Genomic DNA, 19,298 nt, shown 5'->3' with positions numbered 1-19,298 from the left:
TCTGCATACTCTGCTGACTCTGTTGTCTCTGCATACTCTGCATACTCTGTTTACTCTGTTGACTCTGCATACTCTGTTGACTCTGTTTACTCTGTTGACTCTGCATACTCTGTTGTCTCTGCATACTCTGCATATTCTGTTTACTCTGTTGACTCTGCATACTCTGCTGACTCTGTTGTCTCTGCATACTCTGCTGACTCTGTTGACTCTGTTGACTCTGCATACTCTGCTGACTCTGTTGACTCTGTTGTCTCTGCATACTCTGCTGACTCTGTTGACTCTGCATACTCTGTCTACTCTGTTGTCTCTGTTGTCTCTGATGTCTCTGCATACTCTGTTTACTCTGTTGACTCTGCATACTCTGTTTACTCTGTTGACTCTGCATACTCTGTCTACTCTGTTGTCTCTGTTGTCTCTGATGTCTCTGCATACTCTGTTGACTCTGTTGTCTCTGATGTCTCTGCATACTCTGTTTACTCTGTTGACTCTGCATACTCTGTTTACTCTGTTGACTCTGCATACTCTGTCTACTCTGTTGTCTCTGCATACTCTGTTGACTCTGTTGTCTCTGCATACTCTGTTGACTCTGTTGTCTCTGCATACTCTGTTGACTCTGTTGACTCTGCATACTCTGTTTACTCTGTTGACTCTGTTGTCTCTGCATACTCTGTTTACTCTGTTGACTCTGTTATCTCTGCATACTCTGTTTACTCTGTTGTCTCTGCATACTCTGTTTACTCTGTTGACTCTGTTGACTCTGCATACTCTGTTTACTCTGTTGACTCTGCATACTATGTTGACTCTGTTTACAATGTTTACTCTGTTGACTCTCTCCACACCTGCCTACTGTGTATAACACTGCTTTCATGCATGTGTGTGTGCGTGTGTGCGCGTGTGCGTGCGTGTGTGCGTGCGTGTGTGTGTTTGTGTAGGTTTGTGAGTGGCAGCAGGGATGGTACAGCTCGTATCTGGCAGCTCCATCAGCAGGAGTGGAGGAGCATTCTACTGGACATGCAGGCCAAGTTACCAGGGTACACCACACACACACTACATACTACACACACACACACACACACACACACACACACACACACACACACACACACACACACACACACACACACACACACACACACACACACACACACACTACACACACACACACACACCACACACAACACACACACACACACACACTACACACACACACACACACACACACACACACTCCATTTGATATACTGTACCAGACAAAAGTTTGTACACACCCACTCATTCCATGTGTATAAAAATAGTGAAGACATCAATACTATGAAATAACACATATAGAATCATGTAGTAACATGTAGAATCATGTAGTAACATGTAGAATTATGTAGTAACATGTAGAATCATGTAGTAACATGTAGAATCATGTAGTAACATGTAGAATCATGTAGTAACATGTAGAATCATGTAGTAACATGTAGAATTATGTAGTAACATGTAGAATCATATAGAATCATGTAGTAACATGTAGAATCATATGGAATAATGTAGTAACATGTAGAATCATATGGAATCATGTAGAATCATATAGAATCATGTAGCAACATAGGGAATAATGTAGTAACATGAAGAATCATGCAGAATCATATAGAATCATGTAGCAACATAGGGAATCATGTAGTAACATAGGGAATCATGTAGTAACATGTAGAATCATATGGAATCATGTAGAATCATATAGAATCATTTAGCAACATAGGTAATCATGTAGTAACATAGGGAATCATGTAGTAACATGTAGAATCATGTAGTAATATGTAGAATCATATGGAATCATGTAGAATCATGTAGAATCATATGGAATCATGTAGAATCATATAGAATCATGTAGCAACATAGGGAATCATGTAGTAACATAGGGAATCATGTAGCAACATAGGGAATCATGTAGTAACATAGGGAATCATGTAGTAACATAGGGAATCATGTAGTATAAAATGTCATACACATATCACCAGAACAGTGTTATACATGTTTTGCTCCCGAGTGGCGCAGCGGTCTAAGGCACTGCACCTCAGTGCTAGAGGCGTCACTACAGACCCTGGTTCGATTCCAGGCTGTATCACAACCGGCCATGATTGGGAGTCCCATAGGGCGGCGGTGTTAGGGGTAGGCCGTCATTGGGAGTCCCATAGGGAGGCGGTGTTAGGGGTAGGCCGTCATTGGGAGTCCCATAGGGAGGCGGTGTTAGGGGTAGACCGTCATTGGGAGTCCCATAGGGAGGCGGTGTTAGGGGTAGGCCGTCATTGGGAGTCCCATAGAGAGGCGGTGTTAGGGGTAGGCCGTCATTGGGAGTCCCATAGGGAGGCGGTGTTAGGGGTAGGCCGTCATTGGGAGTCCCATAGGGAGGCGGTGTTAGGGGTAGGCCGTCATTGGGAGTCCCATAGGGCGGCGGTGTTAGGGGTAGGCCGTCATTGGGAGTCCCATAGGGAGGCGGTGTTAGGGGTAGGCCGTCATTGGGAGTCCCATAGGGAGGCGGTGTTAGGGGTAGGCCGTCATTGGGAGTCCCATAGGGCGGCGGTGTTAGGGGTAGGCCGTCATTGGGAGTCCCATAGAGAGGCGGTGTTAGGGGTAGGCCGTCATTGGGAGTCCCATAGGGAGGCGGTGTTAGGGGTAGGCCGTCATTGGGAGTCCCATAGGGAGGCGGTGTTAGGGGTAGGCCGTCATTGGGAGTCCCATAGGGAGGCGGTGTTAGGGGTAGGCCGTCATTGGGAGTCCCATAGGGAGGCGATGTTAGGGGTAGGCCGTCATTGGGAGTCCCATAGGGAGGCGATGTTAGGGGTAGGCCGTCATTGGGAGTCCCATAGGGCGGCGGTGTTAGGGGTAGGCCGTCATTGGGAGTCCCATAGGGAGGCGGTGTTAGGGGTAGGCCGTCATTGGGAGTCCCATAGGGAGGCGGTGTTAGGGGTAGGCCGTCATTGGGAGTCCCATAGGGCGGCGGTGTTAGGGGTAGGCCGTCATTGGGAGTCCCATAGGGCGGCGGTGTTAGGGGTAGGCCGTCATTGTGAATAAGAATGTGTTCTTAACTAGTTAAATAAAGATAATTTTTTAAGTAGTTGAATAAAGGTTAAATAAATTTAAAAATGTAATATATTTTAGATTCTTCAAAGTAGCCACCTTTTGCCTTGATGAAAGCTTTGCACACTCTTGGCATTCTCTCAACCAGGAATGCTTTTCCAACAGTCTCGAGGGAGTTCCGACGTATGCTGAGCACTTGTTGGCTGCTTTTCCTTCACTCTGCGGTCCAACTCATCCCTAACCATCTCAATTTGGTTGAGGTCAGGGGACTGTGGAGGCCAAATCATCTGATACAGCACTCCATCACTCTCCTTCTTGGTCTAATAGCCCTTACACAGCCTGGAGGTGTATTGGGTCATTGTCCTGTTCACTAAGCGCAAATCATAGTCCCACGAAGTAGTCAAATCAGGTCATAGTCCCACTAAGCTCAAACCAGATGGGATGGCGTATCGCTGAAGAATTCTGCGGTAGCCATGCTGGTTTCCCTCAAGAATTTCCCTGTATTTAGCACCATCCATCATTCCTTCAATTCTGACCAGTTTCCCAGTCCCTGCCGATGAAAATCATCCCCACAGCATGATGCTGCCACCACCCTGCTTCCCTGTGAGGATGGTGTTCTCGGGGTGATGAAAGGTGTTGGGTTCGCGCCAGACAGAGTGTTTTCCTTGATGGCCAAAAAGCACAATTTTAGTCTCATCAGACCAGAGTACCTTCTTCCATATGTTTGGGGAGTCTCCCACATGCCTTTTGGTGAACACCAAATGTGTTTGCTTATTTTTTTTCTTCAAGCAATGGCTTTTTTTCTGGCCACTCTTCCATAAAGCCCTGCTCTGTGGAGTGTACGGCTTAAAGTTGTGGTATGGACAAATACTCCAATCTCCGCTGTTATCTTTGGTCATGGTTATATTTGGTCTCTTTATTGCCTCTCTGATTAATACCCTCCTTGCCTGGTCTGTGAGTTTTGGTGGGTGGCCCTCTCTTGGCAGGTTTGTTGTGGTTTTTTAATAATGGATTTAATAGTGCTCTGTGGGATGTTCAAAGTTTTGGATAATTTTTTATAACTCAACCCTGATCTGAACTTCTCCACAACTTTGTCCCTGACCTGTTTTGAGAGATCCTTGGACTTCATGGTGTTGCTTGCTTGCTGGTGCCCCTTGCTTAGTGGTGTTGCAGACTGGAGCCTTTCAGAACAGGTGTATATATACTGAGATCATGTGACAGATCATGTGACACTTAGATTGTGCGCAGGTGGACCTTATTTAACTAATTATGTGACTTCTGAAGGTAATTGGTTGCACCAGATCGTATTTAGGGGCTTCATAGTAAAGGGGGTGAATACATATGCACACACCACTTTTCAGTTTTTTTTATTTTTTGAACGATTTTGAAACAAGTAATTTTTTTAATTTCACCAATTTGGATTAATTTGTATATGTCCGTGACATGAAATCAAATAAAAATCAATTGAAATTACAGGTTGTAATGTAACAAAATATGAAAAATGCCAAGGGGGTGAATACTTTTGGAAGGCACTGTAAATAGCTGTTTGCAAAAAAAATGTCATACACATATCAAATTTATGAATAAAAAATCTGAAACAGGCCTCCCGAGTTGTGCTGCCGACTAAGGAACTGCTTGAGGTGCTTAAGGCGTCACTACAGACCCCGGTTCGATCTCAGGCTGTGTCATTACCGGCCGTGACCGGGAGTCCCATAGGGCGGCGCACAATTGGCCCAGCATTGTTCAGGTTAGTTGAGGGCTTGGCCGTGGGGGGGGGGCTTTGGTCATCGCGCTTTAATGACTCCTTGTGATGGGCCGGGCGCCAGCAGGTTAATTCCTCAGACACATTGGTGCAGCTAGTTTCCGTGTTGAGTGAGTGGGTGTTAAGAAGCGCAGGTTTACGGGTCATGTTTCGGAAGACGCACTATTGCGAGCCCGTTGGGGAGTTGCAGCGATGAGACAAGATTGTTTTCATGAAATTGGGGAGAAAAAAAGTGGAAACTATATATATATATAATCTGAAACATGATATGTTATGCACATGAAGGTACCAAGCAATCATTAGAAATTATTTTGTTCAAAATTTTGCCCCATTTTTCTCCCCAATCTCGGGTTATTCAATCGCTAGTAACGATCTTGTCTCATCGCTCCCCAACAGGCTCGAGAAGCGACGATCGAGACGTGTTCTCTGAAACATGACCCTCCAAACCATGGTGCTTCTTAACACATTGCTTATCCCAAAAGCCTCACCAACGTATCGGTGGAAACACCGTTTGACTGGCAGAAGTCAGCCTCACCAACGTGTCAGTGGAAACACTGTTTGACTGACAGAAGTCAGCCTCACCAACGTGTCGGTGGAAACACAGTTTGACTGGCAGAAGTCAGCTTGCAGGCCTGCCACAGGGAGTCGCTAGAGCTTGATGAGCCAAGGAAAGCTCCCTGGCCAAACCCTCCCGTAACCCTCCCTATGGGGCTGCTCTTGTCCCGGTCACGGCCGTCTGTGACACAGCCTGGGAGCGAACCTCAAGCAGCACTTAGAACGCCATTCAAACAATCATTTCTGATTAAAAAAACATTTGTGGAAATAAGCTGTTGAAACGTCTATACAGGGTTCCATATTCGTTTCTAGAACATGTCTTTCAGAAGTAGATGGAATTCATCAAGGCTATATCTCAATCCATAAAAAATATATATATTTATTTTCTGGTGCGCCTACATTTTGTTGTGCTTCTAACTTGTCCTACCAAATGAAAAACCTTAATTTAGAGCTCTGATTTGTGATGTAATTATTAATGTTGTGATGTCATCTGTCTACCAGGAAGTACAATCCCCCTCCGCTGGAGGACAAGGTGACCAAGCTGAAGGTTACCATGGTAGCCTGGGATCGTCACGACAACACAGTCATCACCGCCGCCAACAACCTGACGCTCAAAGTCTGGAACTCCACCACCGGAAACCTCATCCACATACTGATGGTACAAACACACACACAGTGTTGGAAAAAGTACCCAATTGGGGCTCTGCTTCTTGTTACCAGTGGTGGAAAAAGTACCCAATTGGGGCTCTGCTTCTTGTACTTGAGTACAAATAAAGATACCTTTAATAGAAAAGTCAAATTAAAAGTCACCCAGTAAAATACTACTTGAGTAGAAGTCTAAAAGTATATGGTTATAAATATACTTAAGTATCAAAAGTAAAACTATGAATAATAAAAAAGTCCATATATTAAGATGCACAAATGTTATTTAAAAAAAAAAGTATGTATGAATAGCCAGGGGCACACCAAGTAACACTCAGACATAATTTACAAACAAAGCATTTGTGTTTAGTGAGTCCTCCAGATCAGAGGCAGTAGGGATGACCAGGGATGTTCTCTGTTTAGTGAGTCCTCCAGATCAGAGGCAGTAGGGATGACCAGGGATGTTCTCTGTTTAGTGAGTCCTCCAGATCAGAGGCAGTAGGGATGACCAGGGATGTTCTCTGTTTACTGAGTCCTCCAGATCAGAGGCAGTAGAGATGACCAGGGATGTTCTCTGTTTAGTGAGTCCTCCAGATCAGAGGCAGTAGAGATGACCAGGGATGTTCTCTGTTTAGTGAGTCCTCCAGATCAGAGGCAGTAGGGATGACCAGGGATGTTCTCTGTTTAGTGAGTCCTCCAGATCAGAGGCAGTAGGGACGACCAGGTATGTTCTCTGTTTAGTGAGTCCTCCAGATCAGAGGCAGTAGGGATGACCAGGGATGTTCTCTGTTTAGTGAGTCCTCCAGATCAGAGGCAGTAGGGATGTTCTCTGTTTAGTGAGTCCTCCAGATCAGAGGCAGTAGGGATGACCAGGTATGTTCTTTGTTTAGTGAGTCCTCCAGATCAGAGGCAGTAGGGATGACCAGGGATGTTTTCTGTTTAGTGAGTTCTGTGTGCTTGAATTTCCTGTCCTGCTAAACATTCAACATGTAATGAGTTCTTTTCAGTGTCAGGGAAAATGTATGGAGTAAAAAGTATATTATTTTCTTCAGGAATGTAGTGATATAAAAGTAAAAGTTGTTAAAAACATAAATAGTAAAGTACAGGTACCCCAGAAAACTACTTAAGTAGTACTTTAAAGTATTTATACTTAAGTACATTACACCACTACACACACACACACACACACACACACACACACACACACACACACACACACACACACACACACACACACACTAATTTGATGGATTCGTTAATTGATCGATCCCAGGGTCATGAGGACGAGGTGTTTGTCCTGGAGCCACACCCCTTTGACCCCCGCATCCTGTTCAGCGCCGGGCATGATGGGAACGCCATCGTCTGGGACCTGGCCCGGGGGGTCAAGATACGATCCTACTTCAACATGGTGAGACAGGGGGGCAGGTGGGGTGTGTATGTATTTATGATGGTTCTGGGTAAGGCTGTGCTGATATTGTCATACTCGTATTCGTAATTGTATCCATTTTATCACACTTGATACTTGTAATCAGACTTACTCAGAATCGGAAAACCCAGGAGTGCACTTTAAATATCGATGAAGCCTATACCTCAAGGTCACATTACTGCTCTGTCACTCACAGAGCATCGTTATGTTCCTTCATTACTGCTCTGTCACTCAGAGAGCATCGTTATGTTCCTTCATTACAGCTCTGTCACTCAGAGAGCATCGTTATGTTCCTTCATTACAGCTCTGTCACTCAGAGAGCATTGTTATGTTCCTTCACTACTGCTCTGTCACTCAGAGAGCATCGTTTTGTTCCTTCATTACTGCTCTGTCACTCAGAGAGCATCGTTATGTTCCTTCATTACTGCTCTGTCACTCAGAGAGCATCGTTATGTTCCTTCACTCATTCACATTGTTCAAAGGTAAATGACAGCTGAAAATGCACATGATTTACCTAGTCTTGTTCAATGATCAATGAAATAGGTTAATAAACAGGCTAATGCATGGCTGGCATCTACTGCCTACATTTACTCCAGACACATTTAGATGAAGGTGGGATAACTCACTTGCCCCATGTATCATTTCACTTTCAAGAGGAGTAAAACTTTTCTCTCTCGACACTTTATGCCACAACATTTCTACAAAGGGGTTACTTGTGCCCTGACACGAGTGACTGCAGCTGAACCGGGCGTGTCTGTCTGGGGAAATGAGAGCAGCGCTTTGTTCTAATCCAATCGTTGCAGCAGGCTCAGCTGAACCGGGCGTGTCTGTCTGGGGAAATGAGAGCAGCGCTTTGTTCTAATCCAATCGTTGCAGCAGGCTCAGCTGAACCGGGCGTGTCTGTCTGGGGAAATGAGAGCAGCGCTTTGTTCTAATCCAATCGTTGCAGCAGGCTCAACTGACACCCCGCCCCGTTTCTTTACAGACCGAAGAACTAGCCAAAAGTAGGTTGGAGCACGCAGCGCTTCACACTGTTTGAGTGAAAGAGAGATGCGCGCTGGCGTCTGAATTTTTTTGTTTCTCGATGACAGACATTTACAATAATCATAATCGTATTCGGAAAATGATGCTTATCCGTTAAAATACTTGTTTTGTCCGAGTACCCCTAACCAGTAGTGTAGTGGATGGTAAACTCACGGTAACACCCTCTAACCAGTGGTGTAGTGGAGGGTAAACTCACGGTAACACCCTCTAACCAGTGGTGTAGTGGAGGGTAAACTCACGGTAACACCCTCTAACCAGTGGTGTAGTGGAGGGTAAACTCACGGTAACACCCTCTAACCAGTGGTGTAGTGGAGGGTAAACTCACGGTAACACCCTCTAACCAGTGGTGTAGTGGAGGGTAAACTCACGGTAACACCCTCTAACCAGTGGTGTAGTGGAGGGTAAACTCACGGTAACACCCTATAACCAGTGGTGTAGTGGAGGGTAAACTCACGGTAACACCCTCTAACCAGTGGTGTAGTGGGAGGGTAAACTCACGGTAACACCCTCTAACCAGTGGTGTAGTGGAGGGTAAACTCACGGTAACACCCTCTAACCAGTGGTGTAGTGGAGGGTAAACTCACGGTAACACCCTCTAACCAGTGGTGTAGTGGAGGGTAAACTCACGGTAACACCCTCTAACCAGTGGTGTAGTGGAGGGTAAACTCACGGTAACACCCTCTAACCAGTGGTGTAGTGGAGGGTAAACTCACGGTAACACCTTCTAACCAGTGGTGTAGTGGAGGGTAAACTCACGGTAACACCCTCTAACCAGTGGTGTAGTGGAGGGTAAACTCACGGTAACACCCTCTAACCAGTGGTGTAGTGGGAGGGTAAACTCACGGTAACACCCTCTAACCAGTGGTGTAGTGGAGGGTAAACTCACGGTAACACCCTCTAACCAGTGGTGTAGTGGAGGGTAAACTCACGGTAACACCCTCTAACCAGTGGTGTAGTGGAGGGTAAACTCACGGTAACACCCTCTAACCAGTGGTGTAGTGGAGGGTAAACTCACGGTAACACCCTCTAACCAGTGGTGTAGTGGGAGGGTAAACTCACGGTAACACCCTCTAACCAGTGGTGTAGTGGGAGGGTAAACTCACGGTAACACCCTCTAACCAGTGGTGTAGTGGAGGGTAAACTCACGGTAACACCCTCTAACCAGTGGTGTAGTGGAGGGTAAACTCACGGTAACACCCTCTAACCAGTGGTGTAGTGGAGGGTAAACTCACGGTAACACCCTCTAACCAGTGGTGTAGTGGAGGGTAAACTCACGGTAACACCCTCTAACCAGTGGTGTAGTGGAGGGTAAACTCACGGTAACACCCTCTAACCAGTGGTGTAGTGGAGGGTAAACTCACGGTAACACCCTCTAACCAGTGGTGTAGTGGAGGGTAAACTCACGGTAACACCCTCTAACCAGTGGTGTAGTGGAGGGTAAACTCACGGTAACACCCTCTAACCAGTGGTGTAGTGGAGGGTAAACTCACGGTAACACCCTCTAACCAGTGGTGTAGTGGAGGGTAAACTCACGGTAACACCCTCTAACCAGTGGTGTAGTGGAGGGTAAACTCACGGTAACACCCTCTAACCAGTGGTGTAGTGGAGGGTAAACTCACGGTAACACCCTCTAACCAGTGGTGTAGTGGAGGGTAAACTCACGGTAACACCCTCTAACCAGTGGTGTAGTGGAGGGTAAACTCACGGTAACACCCTCTAACCAGTGGTGTAGTGGAGGGTAAACTCACGGTAACACCCTCTAACCAGTGGTGTAGTGGAGGGTAAACTCACGGTAACACCCTCTAACCAGTGGTGTAGTGGAGGGTAAACTCACGGTAACACCCTCTAACCAGTGGTGTAGTGGAGGGTAAACTCACGGTAACACCCTCTAACCAGTGGTGTAGTGGAGGGTAAACTCACGGTAACACCCTCTAACCAGTGGTGTAGTGGAGGGTAAACTCACGGTAACACCCTCTAACCAGTGGTGTAGTGGAGGGTAAACTCACGGTAACACCCTCTAACCAGTGGTGTAGTGGAGGGTAAACTCACGGTAACACCCTCTAACCAGTGGTGTAGTGGAGGGTAAACTCACGGTAACACCCTCTAACCAGTGGTGTAGTGGAGGGTAAACTCACGGTAACACCCTCTAACCAGTGGTGTAGTGGAGGGTAAACTCACGGTAACACCCTCTAACCAGTGGTGTAGTGGAGGGTAAACTCACGGTAACACCCTCTAACCAGTGGTGTAGTGGAGGGTAAACTCACGGTAACACCCTCTAACCAGTGGTGTAGTGGAGGGTAAACTCACGGTAACACCCTCTAACCAGTGGTGTAGTGGAGGGTAAACTCACGGTAACACCCTCTAACCAGTGGTGTAGTGGAGGGTAAACTCACGGTAACACCCTCTAACCAGTGGTGTAGTGGAGGGTAAACTCACGGTAACACCCTCTAACCAGTGGTGTAGTGGAGGGTAAACTCACGGTAACACCCTCTAACCAGTGGTGTAGTGGAGGGTAAACTCACGGTAACACCCTCTAACCAGTGGTGTAGTGGAGGGTAAACTCACGGTAACACCCTCTAACCAGTGGTGTAGTGGAGGGTAAACTCACGGTAACACCCTCTAACCAGTGGTGTAGTGGAGGGTAAACTCACGGTAACACCCTCTAACCAGTGGTGTAGTGGAGGGTAAACTCACGGTAACACCCTCTAACCAGTGGTGTAGTGGATGGTAAACTCACGGTAACACCCTCTAACCAGTGGTGTAGTGGAGGGTAAACTCACGGTAACACCCTCTAACCAGTGGTGTAGTGGAGGGTAAACTCACGGTAACACCCTCTAACCAGTGGTGTAGTGGGAGGGTAAACTCACGGTAACACCCTCTAACCAGTGGTGTAGTGGGAGGGTAAACTCACGGTAACACCCTCTAACCAGTGGTGTAGTGGAGGGTAAACTCACGGTAACACCCTGTAACCAGTGGTGTAGTGGAGGGTAAACTCAAGGTAACACCCTGTAACCAGTGGTGTAGTGGAGGGTAAACTCACGGTAACACCCTGTAACCAGTGGTGTAGTGGAGGGTAAACTCACGGTAACACCCTCTAACCAGTGGTGTAGTGGAGGGTAAACTCACGGTAACACCCTCTAACCAGTGGTGTAGTGGAGGGTAAACTCACGGTAACACCCTCTAACCAGTGGTGTAGTGGAGGGTAAACTCACGGTAACACCCTCTAACCAGTGGTGTAGTGGAGGGTAAACTCACGGTAACACCCTCTAACCAGTGGTGTAGTGGAGGGTAAACTCACGATAACACCCTCTAACCAGTGGTGTAGTGGAGGGTAAACTCACGGTAACACCCTCTAACCAGTGGTGTAGTGGAGGGTAAACTCACGGTAACACCCTCTAACCAGTGGTGTAGTGGAGGGTAAACTCACGGTAACACCCTCTAACCAGTGGTGTAGTGGAGGGTAAACTCACGGTAACACCCTCTAACCAGTGGTGTAGTGGAGGGTAAACTCACGGTAACACCCTCTAACCAGTGGTGTAGTGGAGGGTAAACTCACGGTAACACCCTCTAACCAGTGGTGTAGTGGAGGGTAAACTCACGGTAACACCCTCTAACCAGTGGTGTAGTGGAGGGTAAACTCACGGTAACACCCTGTAACCAGTGGTGTAGTGGAGGGTAAACTCACAGTAACACCCTCTAACCAGTGGTGTAGTGGAGGGTAAACTCACGGTAACACCCTCTAACCAGTGGTGTAGTGGAGGGTAAACTCACGGTAACACCCTCTAACCAGTGGTGTAGTGGAGGGTAAACTCACGGTAACACCCTCTAACCAGTGGTGTAGTGGCGGGTAAACTCACGGTAACACCCTCTAACCAGTGGTGTAGTGGAGGGTAAACTCACGGTAACACCCTCTAACCAGTGGTGTAGTGGAGGGTAAACTCACGGTAACACCCTCTAACCAGTGGTTTAGTGGAGGGTAAACTCACGGTAACACCCTCTAACCAGTGGTGTAGTGGAGGGTAAACTCACGGTAACACCCTCTAACCAGTGGTGTAGTGGAGGGTAAACTCACGGTAACACCCTCTAACCAGTGGTGTAGTGGAGGGTAAACTCACGGTAACACCCTCTAACCAGTGGTGTAGTGGAGGGTAAACTCACGGTAACACCCTCTAACCAGTGGTGTAGTGGAGGGTAAACTCACGGTAACACCCTCTAACCAGTGGTGTAGTGGAGGGTAAACTCACGGTAACACCCTCTAACCAGTGGTGTAGTGGAGGGTAAACTCACGGTAACACCTTTTTTATTTTTGCACAAGACATAAAAAATGCATTGAAAATAAAGGGAGCTTTTCTTTATTCCGTGTGAATGGTGATCAGTGTTTATTCATCTATGGTAACTACTCTATATTTTTCCATTTTCCAGATTGAAGGTCAAGGCCATGGGGCGGTATTTGACTGTAAGTGTAGTCCTGATGGACAGCACTTTGCTGCTACAGACTCACATGGTCACCTGCTCATCTTCGGCTTCGGTTCCAGCAGCAAGTATGACAAGGTACACACTAGGAGTCTACTACTCCTATACTATATTACTACTACAATACTATAACACTGCTACTACTATAATATATTACTACTACAATACTATAACACTGCTACTACTATAATATATTACTACTACAATACTATAACACTACTACTACTATAATATATTACTACTACTACAATACTATAACACTGCTACTACTATAATATATTACTACTACAATACTATAACACTACTACTATAATATATTAATACTACAATACTATAACACTACTACTACTATAATACTACTCCTATACTATATTACTACTACAATACTACACCATTACTACTCCTATACTATATTACTACTACAATACTATACCATTACTACTCCTATACTATATTACTACTACAATACTATAACACTACTACTACTACAATACTGTTTGAACTACTAACTAGAACTTCTACTCCTATACTATATTACTACTACAATACTATAACACTACTACTACTACTACAATACTATAACACTACTACTACTAAAATACTACTTCTACTTCTACTACTACTACAATACTGCTAGAACTACTAACTAGAACTACTACTCCTATACTATATTACTACTACAATACTATAACACTACTACTACTACTACTACAATACTATAACACTACTACTACTAAAATACTACTTCTACTTCTACTACTACTACAATACTGCTAGAACTACTTACTAGAACTACTACTCCTATACTATATTACTACTACAATACTATAACACTACTACTACTAAAATACTACTCCTAGACTATATTACTGCTACAATACTATAACACTGCTGCTACTACTACTACTACTACTACTACAATACTGCTAGAACTACTAACTAGACCTACTACTCCTGTACTATATTACTACTACAATACTATAACACTACTAATGATACTACTACTACTACTACCACTACTAATACTACTACTAATACTACTACTACTAGCGCTACTACTGCTAATACTACTACTGCTACTACTACTACTACTACCAATACTACTACTACTGCTACTACTACTACTACTAGCACTACTACTACTACTGTTACTACTACTACTACTGCTACTACTACTACTACTACTACTACTAGCACTACTACTAATACTACTACTACTACTACTGCTACTACTAATACTACTACTACAACGGTTCTGCTACTACTAGCACTACTACTACTATGATACTATACAATTATGATACTGCTACTATACAATTACGGTATTAGGTTACGTCTATTACTACTATACTACTACAATAATATGCTACTTCTACAACTGCTACTGCTATACTACTGCAATACTACTGCAATACTACTATGATACTATACTGCTTCTACTATTAGTATAGTAGTCTGCAACCTTGTTGTAAAACTACTCAACAAATCTACACTATAAACCAAATCTTTCTCTCCCTCAGATAGCAGATCAGATGTTTTTCCATACTGACTACCGCCCGTTGATCCGGGATGTTAATAACTACGTGTTGGACGAGCAGACCCAGCAGGCACCACACCTCATGCCCCCTCCCTTCCTGGTGGACGTGGACGGGAACCCCCACCCTCCTCCATACCAACGTCTCGTACCCGGACGGGAGAGCTGCAGAGACCAACAGCTCATACCACAGATGGGAGTCACCTCCTCAGGTACATGTCAGTTTGTCAGGGAGTCACCTCCTCCTCCTCCTCATCCTCCTCCTCCTCAGGTACATGTCAGTTTGTCAGGGAGTCACCTCCTCCTCCTCCTCATCCTCCTCCTCCTCAGGTACATGTCAGTTTGTCAGGGAGTCACCTCCTCCTCCTCCTCAGGTACATGTCAGTTTGTCAGGGAGTCACCTCCTCCTCCTCCTCCTCCTCAGGTACATGTCAGTTTGTCAGGGAGTCACCTCCTCCTCCTCCTCAGGTACATGTCAGTTTGTCAGGGAGTCACCTCCTCCTCCTCCTCCTCCTCAGGTACATGTCAGTTTGTCAGGGAGTCACCTCCTCCTCCTCCTCATCCTCCTCCTCCTCAGGTACATGTCAGTTTGTCAGGGAGTCTCCTCCTCCTCCTCCTCAGGTACATTTCAGTTTGTCAGGGAGTCACCTCCTCCTCCTCCTCATCCTCCTCCTCCTCAGGTACATGTCAGTTTATCAGGGAGTCACCTCCTCCTCCTCCTCAGGTACATGTCAGTTTGTCAGGGAGTCACCTCCTCCTCCTCCTCAGGTACATGTCAGTTCGTCAGGGAGTCACCTCCTCCTCCTCCTCAGGTACATGTCAGTTTGTCAGGGAGTCACCTCCTCCTCCTCCTCCTTCTCAGGTACATGTCAGTTCGTCAGGGAGTCTCCTCCTCCTCCTCCTCAGGTACATGTCAGTTTGTCAGGGAGTCACCTCCTCATCCTCCTCCTCCTCAGGTTCATGTCAGTTTGTCAGGGAGTCACCTCCTCCTCCTCCTCATCCTCCTCCTCCTCCTCCTCAGGTACATGTCAGTTTGTCAGGGAGTCACCTCCTCCTCCTCAGGTACCTGTCAGTTTGTCAGGGAGTCACCTCCTCCTCCTCATCCTCCTCCTCCTCAGGTACATGTCAGTTTGTCAGGGAGTCACCTCCTCCTCCTCCTCCTCAGGTACATGTCAGTTTGTCAGGGAGTCACCTCCTCCTCATCCTCCTCCTCCTCAGGTACATGTCAGTTTGTCAGGGAGTCACCTCCTCCTCCTCCTCCTCCTCAGGTACATGTCAGTTCGTCAGGGAGTCTCCTCCTCCTCCTCCTCAGGTACATGTCAGTTTGTCAGGGAGTCACCTCCTCCTCCTCCTCCTCAGGTACATGTCAGTTTGTCAGGGAGTCACCTCCTCCTCCTCTTCTTCCTCAGGTACATGTCAGTTTGTCAGGGAGTCACCTCCTCCTCCTCCTCCTCCTCAGGTACATGTCAGTTTGTCAGGGAGTCACCTCCTCCTCCTCCTCCTCCTCACGTACATGTCAGTTTGTCAGGGAGTCACCTCCTCCTCCTCCTCCTCCTCAGGTACATGTCAATTTGTCAGGGAGTCACCTCCTCCTCCTCCTCAGGTACATGTCAGTTTGTCAGGGAGTCACCTCCTCCTCCTCCTCCTCCTCAGGTACATGTCAGTTTGTCAGGGAGTCACCTCCTCCTCCTCCTCATCCTCCTCCTCCTCAGGTACATGTCAGTTTGTCAGGGAGTCTCCTCCTCCTCCTCCTCAGGTACATTTCAGTTTGTCAGGGAGTCACCTCCTCCTCCTCATCCTCCTCCTCCTCAGGTACATGTCAGTTTATCAGGGAGTCACCTCCTCCTCCTCCTCAGGTACATGTCAGTTTGTCAGGGAGTCACCTCCTCCTCCTCCTCAGGTACATGTCAGTTCGTCAGGGAGTCACCTCCTCCTCCTCCTCAGGTACATGTCAGTTTGTCAGGGAGTCACCTCCTCCTCCTCCTCCTTCTCAGGTACATGTCAGTTCGTCAGGGAGTCTCCTCCTCCTCCTCCTCAGGTACATGTCAGTTTGTCAGGGAGTCACCTCCTCATCCTCCTCCTCCTCAGGTTCATGTCAGTTTGTCAGGGAGTCACCTCCTCCTCCTCCTCATCCTCCTCCTCCTCCTCCTCAGGTACATGTCAGTTTGTCAGGGAGTCACCTCCTCCTCCTCAGGTACCTGTCAGTTTGTCAGGGAGTCACCTCCTCCTCCTCATCCTCCTCCTCCTCAGGTACATGTCAGTTTGTCAGGGAGTCACCTCCTCCTCCTCCTCCTCAGGTACATGTCAGTTTGTCAGGGAGTCACCTCCTCCTCATCCTCCTCCTCCTCAGGTACATGTCAGTTTGTCAGGGAGTCACCTCCTCCTCCTCCTCCTCCTCAGGTACATGTCAGTTCGTCAGGGAGTCTCCTCCTCCTCCTCCTCAGGTACATGTCAGTTTGTCAGGGAGTCACCTCCTCCTCCTCCTCCTCAGGTACATGTCAGTTTGTCAGGGAGTCACCTCCTCCTCTTCTTCCTCAGGTACATGTCAGTTTGTCAGGGAGTCACCTCCTCCTACTCCTCCTCCTCAGGTACATGTCAGTTTGTCAGGGAGTCACCTCCTCCTCCTCCTCCTCCTCAGGTACATGTCAGTTTGTCAGGGAGTCACCTCCTCCTCCTCCTCCTCCTCACGTACATGTCAGTTTGTCAGGGAGTCACCTCCTCCTCCTCCTCCTCAGGTACATGTCAATTTGTCAGGGAGTCACCTCCTCCTCCTCCTCCTCAGGTACATGTCAGTTTGTCAGGGAGTCACCTCCTCCTCCTCCTCCTCCTCACGTACATGTCAGTTTGTCAGGGAGTCACCTCCTCCTCCTCCTCAGGTACATGTCAGTTCGTCAGGGAGTCACCTCCTTCTCCTCCTCCTCCTCCTCCTCCTCCTCCTCCTCCTCCTCCTCCTCAGGTACATGTCAGTTTGTCAGGGAGTCACCTCCTTCTCCTCCTCCTCCTCAGGTACATGTCAATTTGTCAGGGAGTCACCTCCTCCTCCTCCTCCTCAGGTACATGTCAGTTTGTCAGGGAGTCACCTCCTCCTCCTCAGGTACATGTGTTTGTCAGGGAGTCACCTCCTCCTCCTCAGGTACATGTGTTTGTCAGGGAGTCACCTCCTCGTCCTCAGGTACATGTCAGTTTGTCAGGGAGTCACCTCCTCCTCCTCCTCAGGTACATGTCAGTTTGTCAGGGAGTCACCTCTAATTAATTACATTCAACACCACAGCTTCAAATATAATGAATTACATTCAACACCACAGCTTCAAATATAATGAATTACATTAGACACCACAGCTTCAAATATAATGAATTACATTAGACACCACAGCTTCAAATATAATAAATGACATTAGACACCACAGCTTCAAATATAATGAATTACATTCAACACCACAGCTTCAAATATAATGAATTACATTAGACACCACAGCTTCAAATATAATGAATTACATTCAACACCACAGCTTCAAATATAATGAATTACATTAGACACCACAGCTTCAAATATAATGAATTACATTCAACACCACAGCTTCAAATATAATGAATTACATTAGACACCACAGCTTCAAATATAATGAATTACATTCAACACCACAGCTTCAAATATAATGAATTACATTAGACACCACAGCTTCAAATATAATGAATTACATTAGACACCACAGCTTCAAATATAATGAATTACATTAGACACCACAGCTTCAAATATAATGAATTACATTAGACACCACAGCTTCAAATATAATGAATTACATTAGACACCACAGCTTCAAATATAATGAATTACATTAGACACCACAGCTTCAAATATAATGAATTACATTAGACACCACAGCTTCAAATATAAAGAATTACATTAGACACCACAGCTTCAAATATAATGAATTACATTCAACACCACAGCTTCAAATATAATGAATTACATTCAACACCACAGCTTCAAATATAATGAATTACATTAGACACCACAGCTTCAAATATAATGAATTACATTAGACACCACAGCTTCAAATATAATGAATTACATTAGACACCACAGCTTCAAATATAATGAATTACATTAGACACCACAGCTTCAAATATAATGAATTACATTCAACACCACAGCTTCAAATATAATGAATTACATTCAACACCACAGCTTCAAATATAATGAATTACATTAGACACCACAGCTTCAAATATAATGAATTACATTAGACACCACAGCTTCAAATATAATTAATTACATTCAACACCACAGCTTCAAATATAATGAATTACATTAGACACCACAGCTTCAAATATAATGAATTACATTAGACACCACAGCTTCAAATATAATGAATTACATCAGACACCACAGCTTCAAATATAATGAATTACATTAGACACCACAGCTTCAAATATAATGAATTACATTCAACACCACAGCTTCAAATATAATGAATTACATTCAACACCACAGCTTCAAATATAATGAATTACATTAGACACCACAGCTTCAAATATAATGAATTACATTCAACACCACAGCTTCAAATATAATTAATAACATTCAACACCACAGCTTCAAATATAATGAATTACATTAGACACCACAGCTTCAAATATAATGAATTACATTAGACACCACAGCTTCAAATATAATGAATTACATTCAATCCAAACAGTTGCATTTCTCATAAAATTCATTCAACATTAGTCCTAAACTGCCCTGGAGGCACCAGAGAGTCATGATGTAGGGAGTTGTGTAGGATATTCAATAA

General features: G+C 45.7%; 1 protein-coding gene across 2 annotated transcripts in view; it reads left to right on the top strand.

Moving 5' to 3' along the window:
* Positions 1 to 19,298, top strand: part of phip (PHIP subunit of CUL4-Ring ligase complex) — a 112,330-nt gene that overhangs the window by 38,190 nt on the left and 54,842 nt on the right. For both annotated transcript variants that reach the window (XM_036984530.2, XM_036984528.2), the window contains exons 14-18: positions 933 to 1,031; positions 5,885 to 6,041; positions 7,299 to 7,433; positions 12,918 to 13,046; positions 14,489 to 14,714. In XM_036984530.2, the coding sequence (XP_036840425.2) occupies positions 933 to 1,031; positions 5,885 to 6,041; positions 7,299 to 7,433; positions 12,918 to 13,046; positions 14,489 to 14,714 (746 nt within the window). The remainder of the gene's footprint in view (positions 1 to 932; positions 1,032 to 5,884; positions 6,042 to 7,298; positions 7,434 to 12,917; positions 13,047 to 14,488; positions 14,715 to 19,298) is intronic.

This window comes from Oncorhynchus mykiss, chromosome 8 (assembly GCF_057628025.1).
Source record: "Oncorhynchus mykiss isolate SJ-2025 chromosome 8, ASM5762802v1, whole genome shotgun sequence".
Taxonomy (NCBI): Eukaryota; Metazoa; Chordata; class Actinopteri; order Salmoniformes; family Salmonidae; genus Oncorhynchus; species Oncorhynchus mykiss.
The sequence above is the reverse complement of the archived record's forward strand: the minus strand, read 5'-3'. Positions and strand labels throughout refer to the sequence as shown.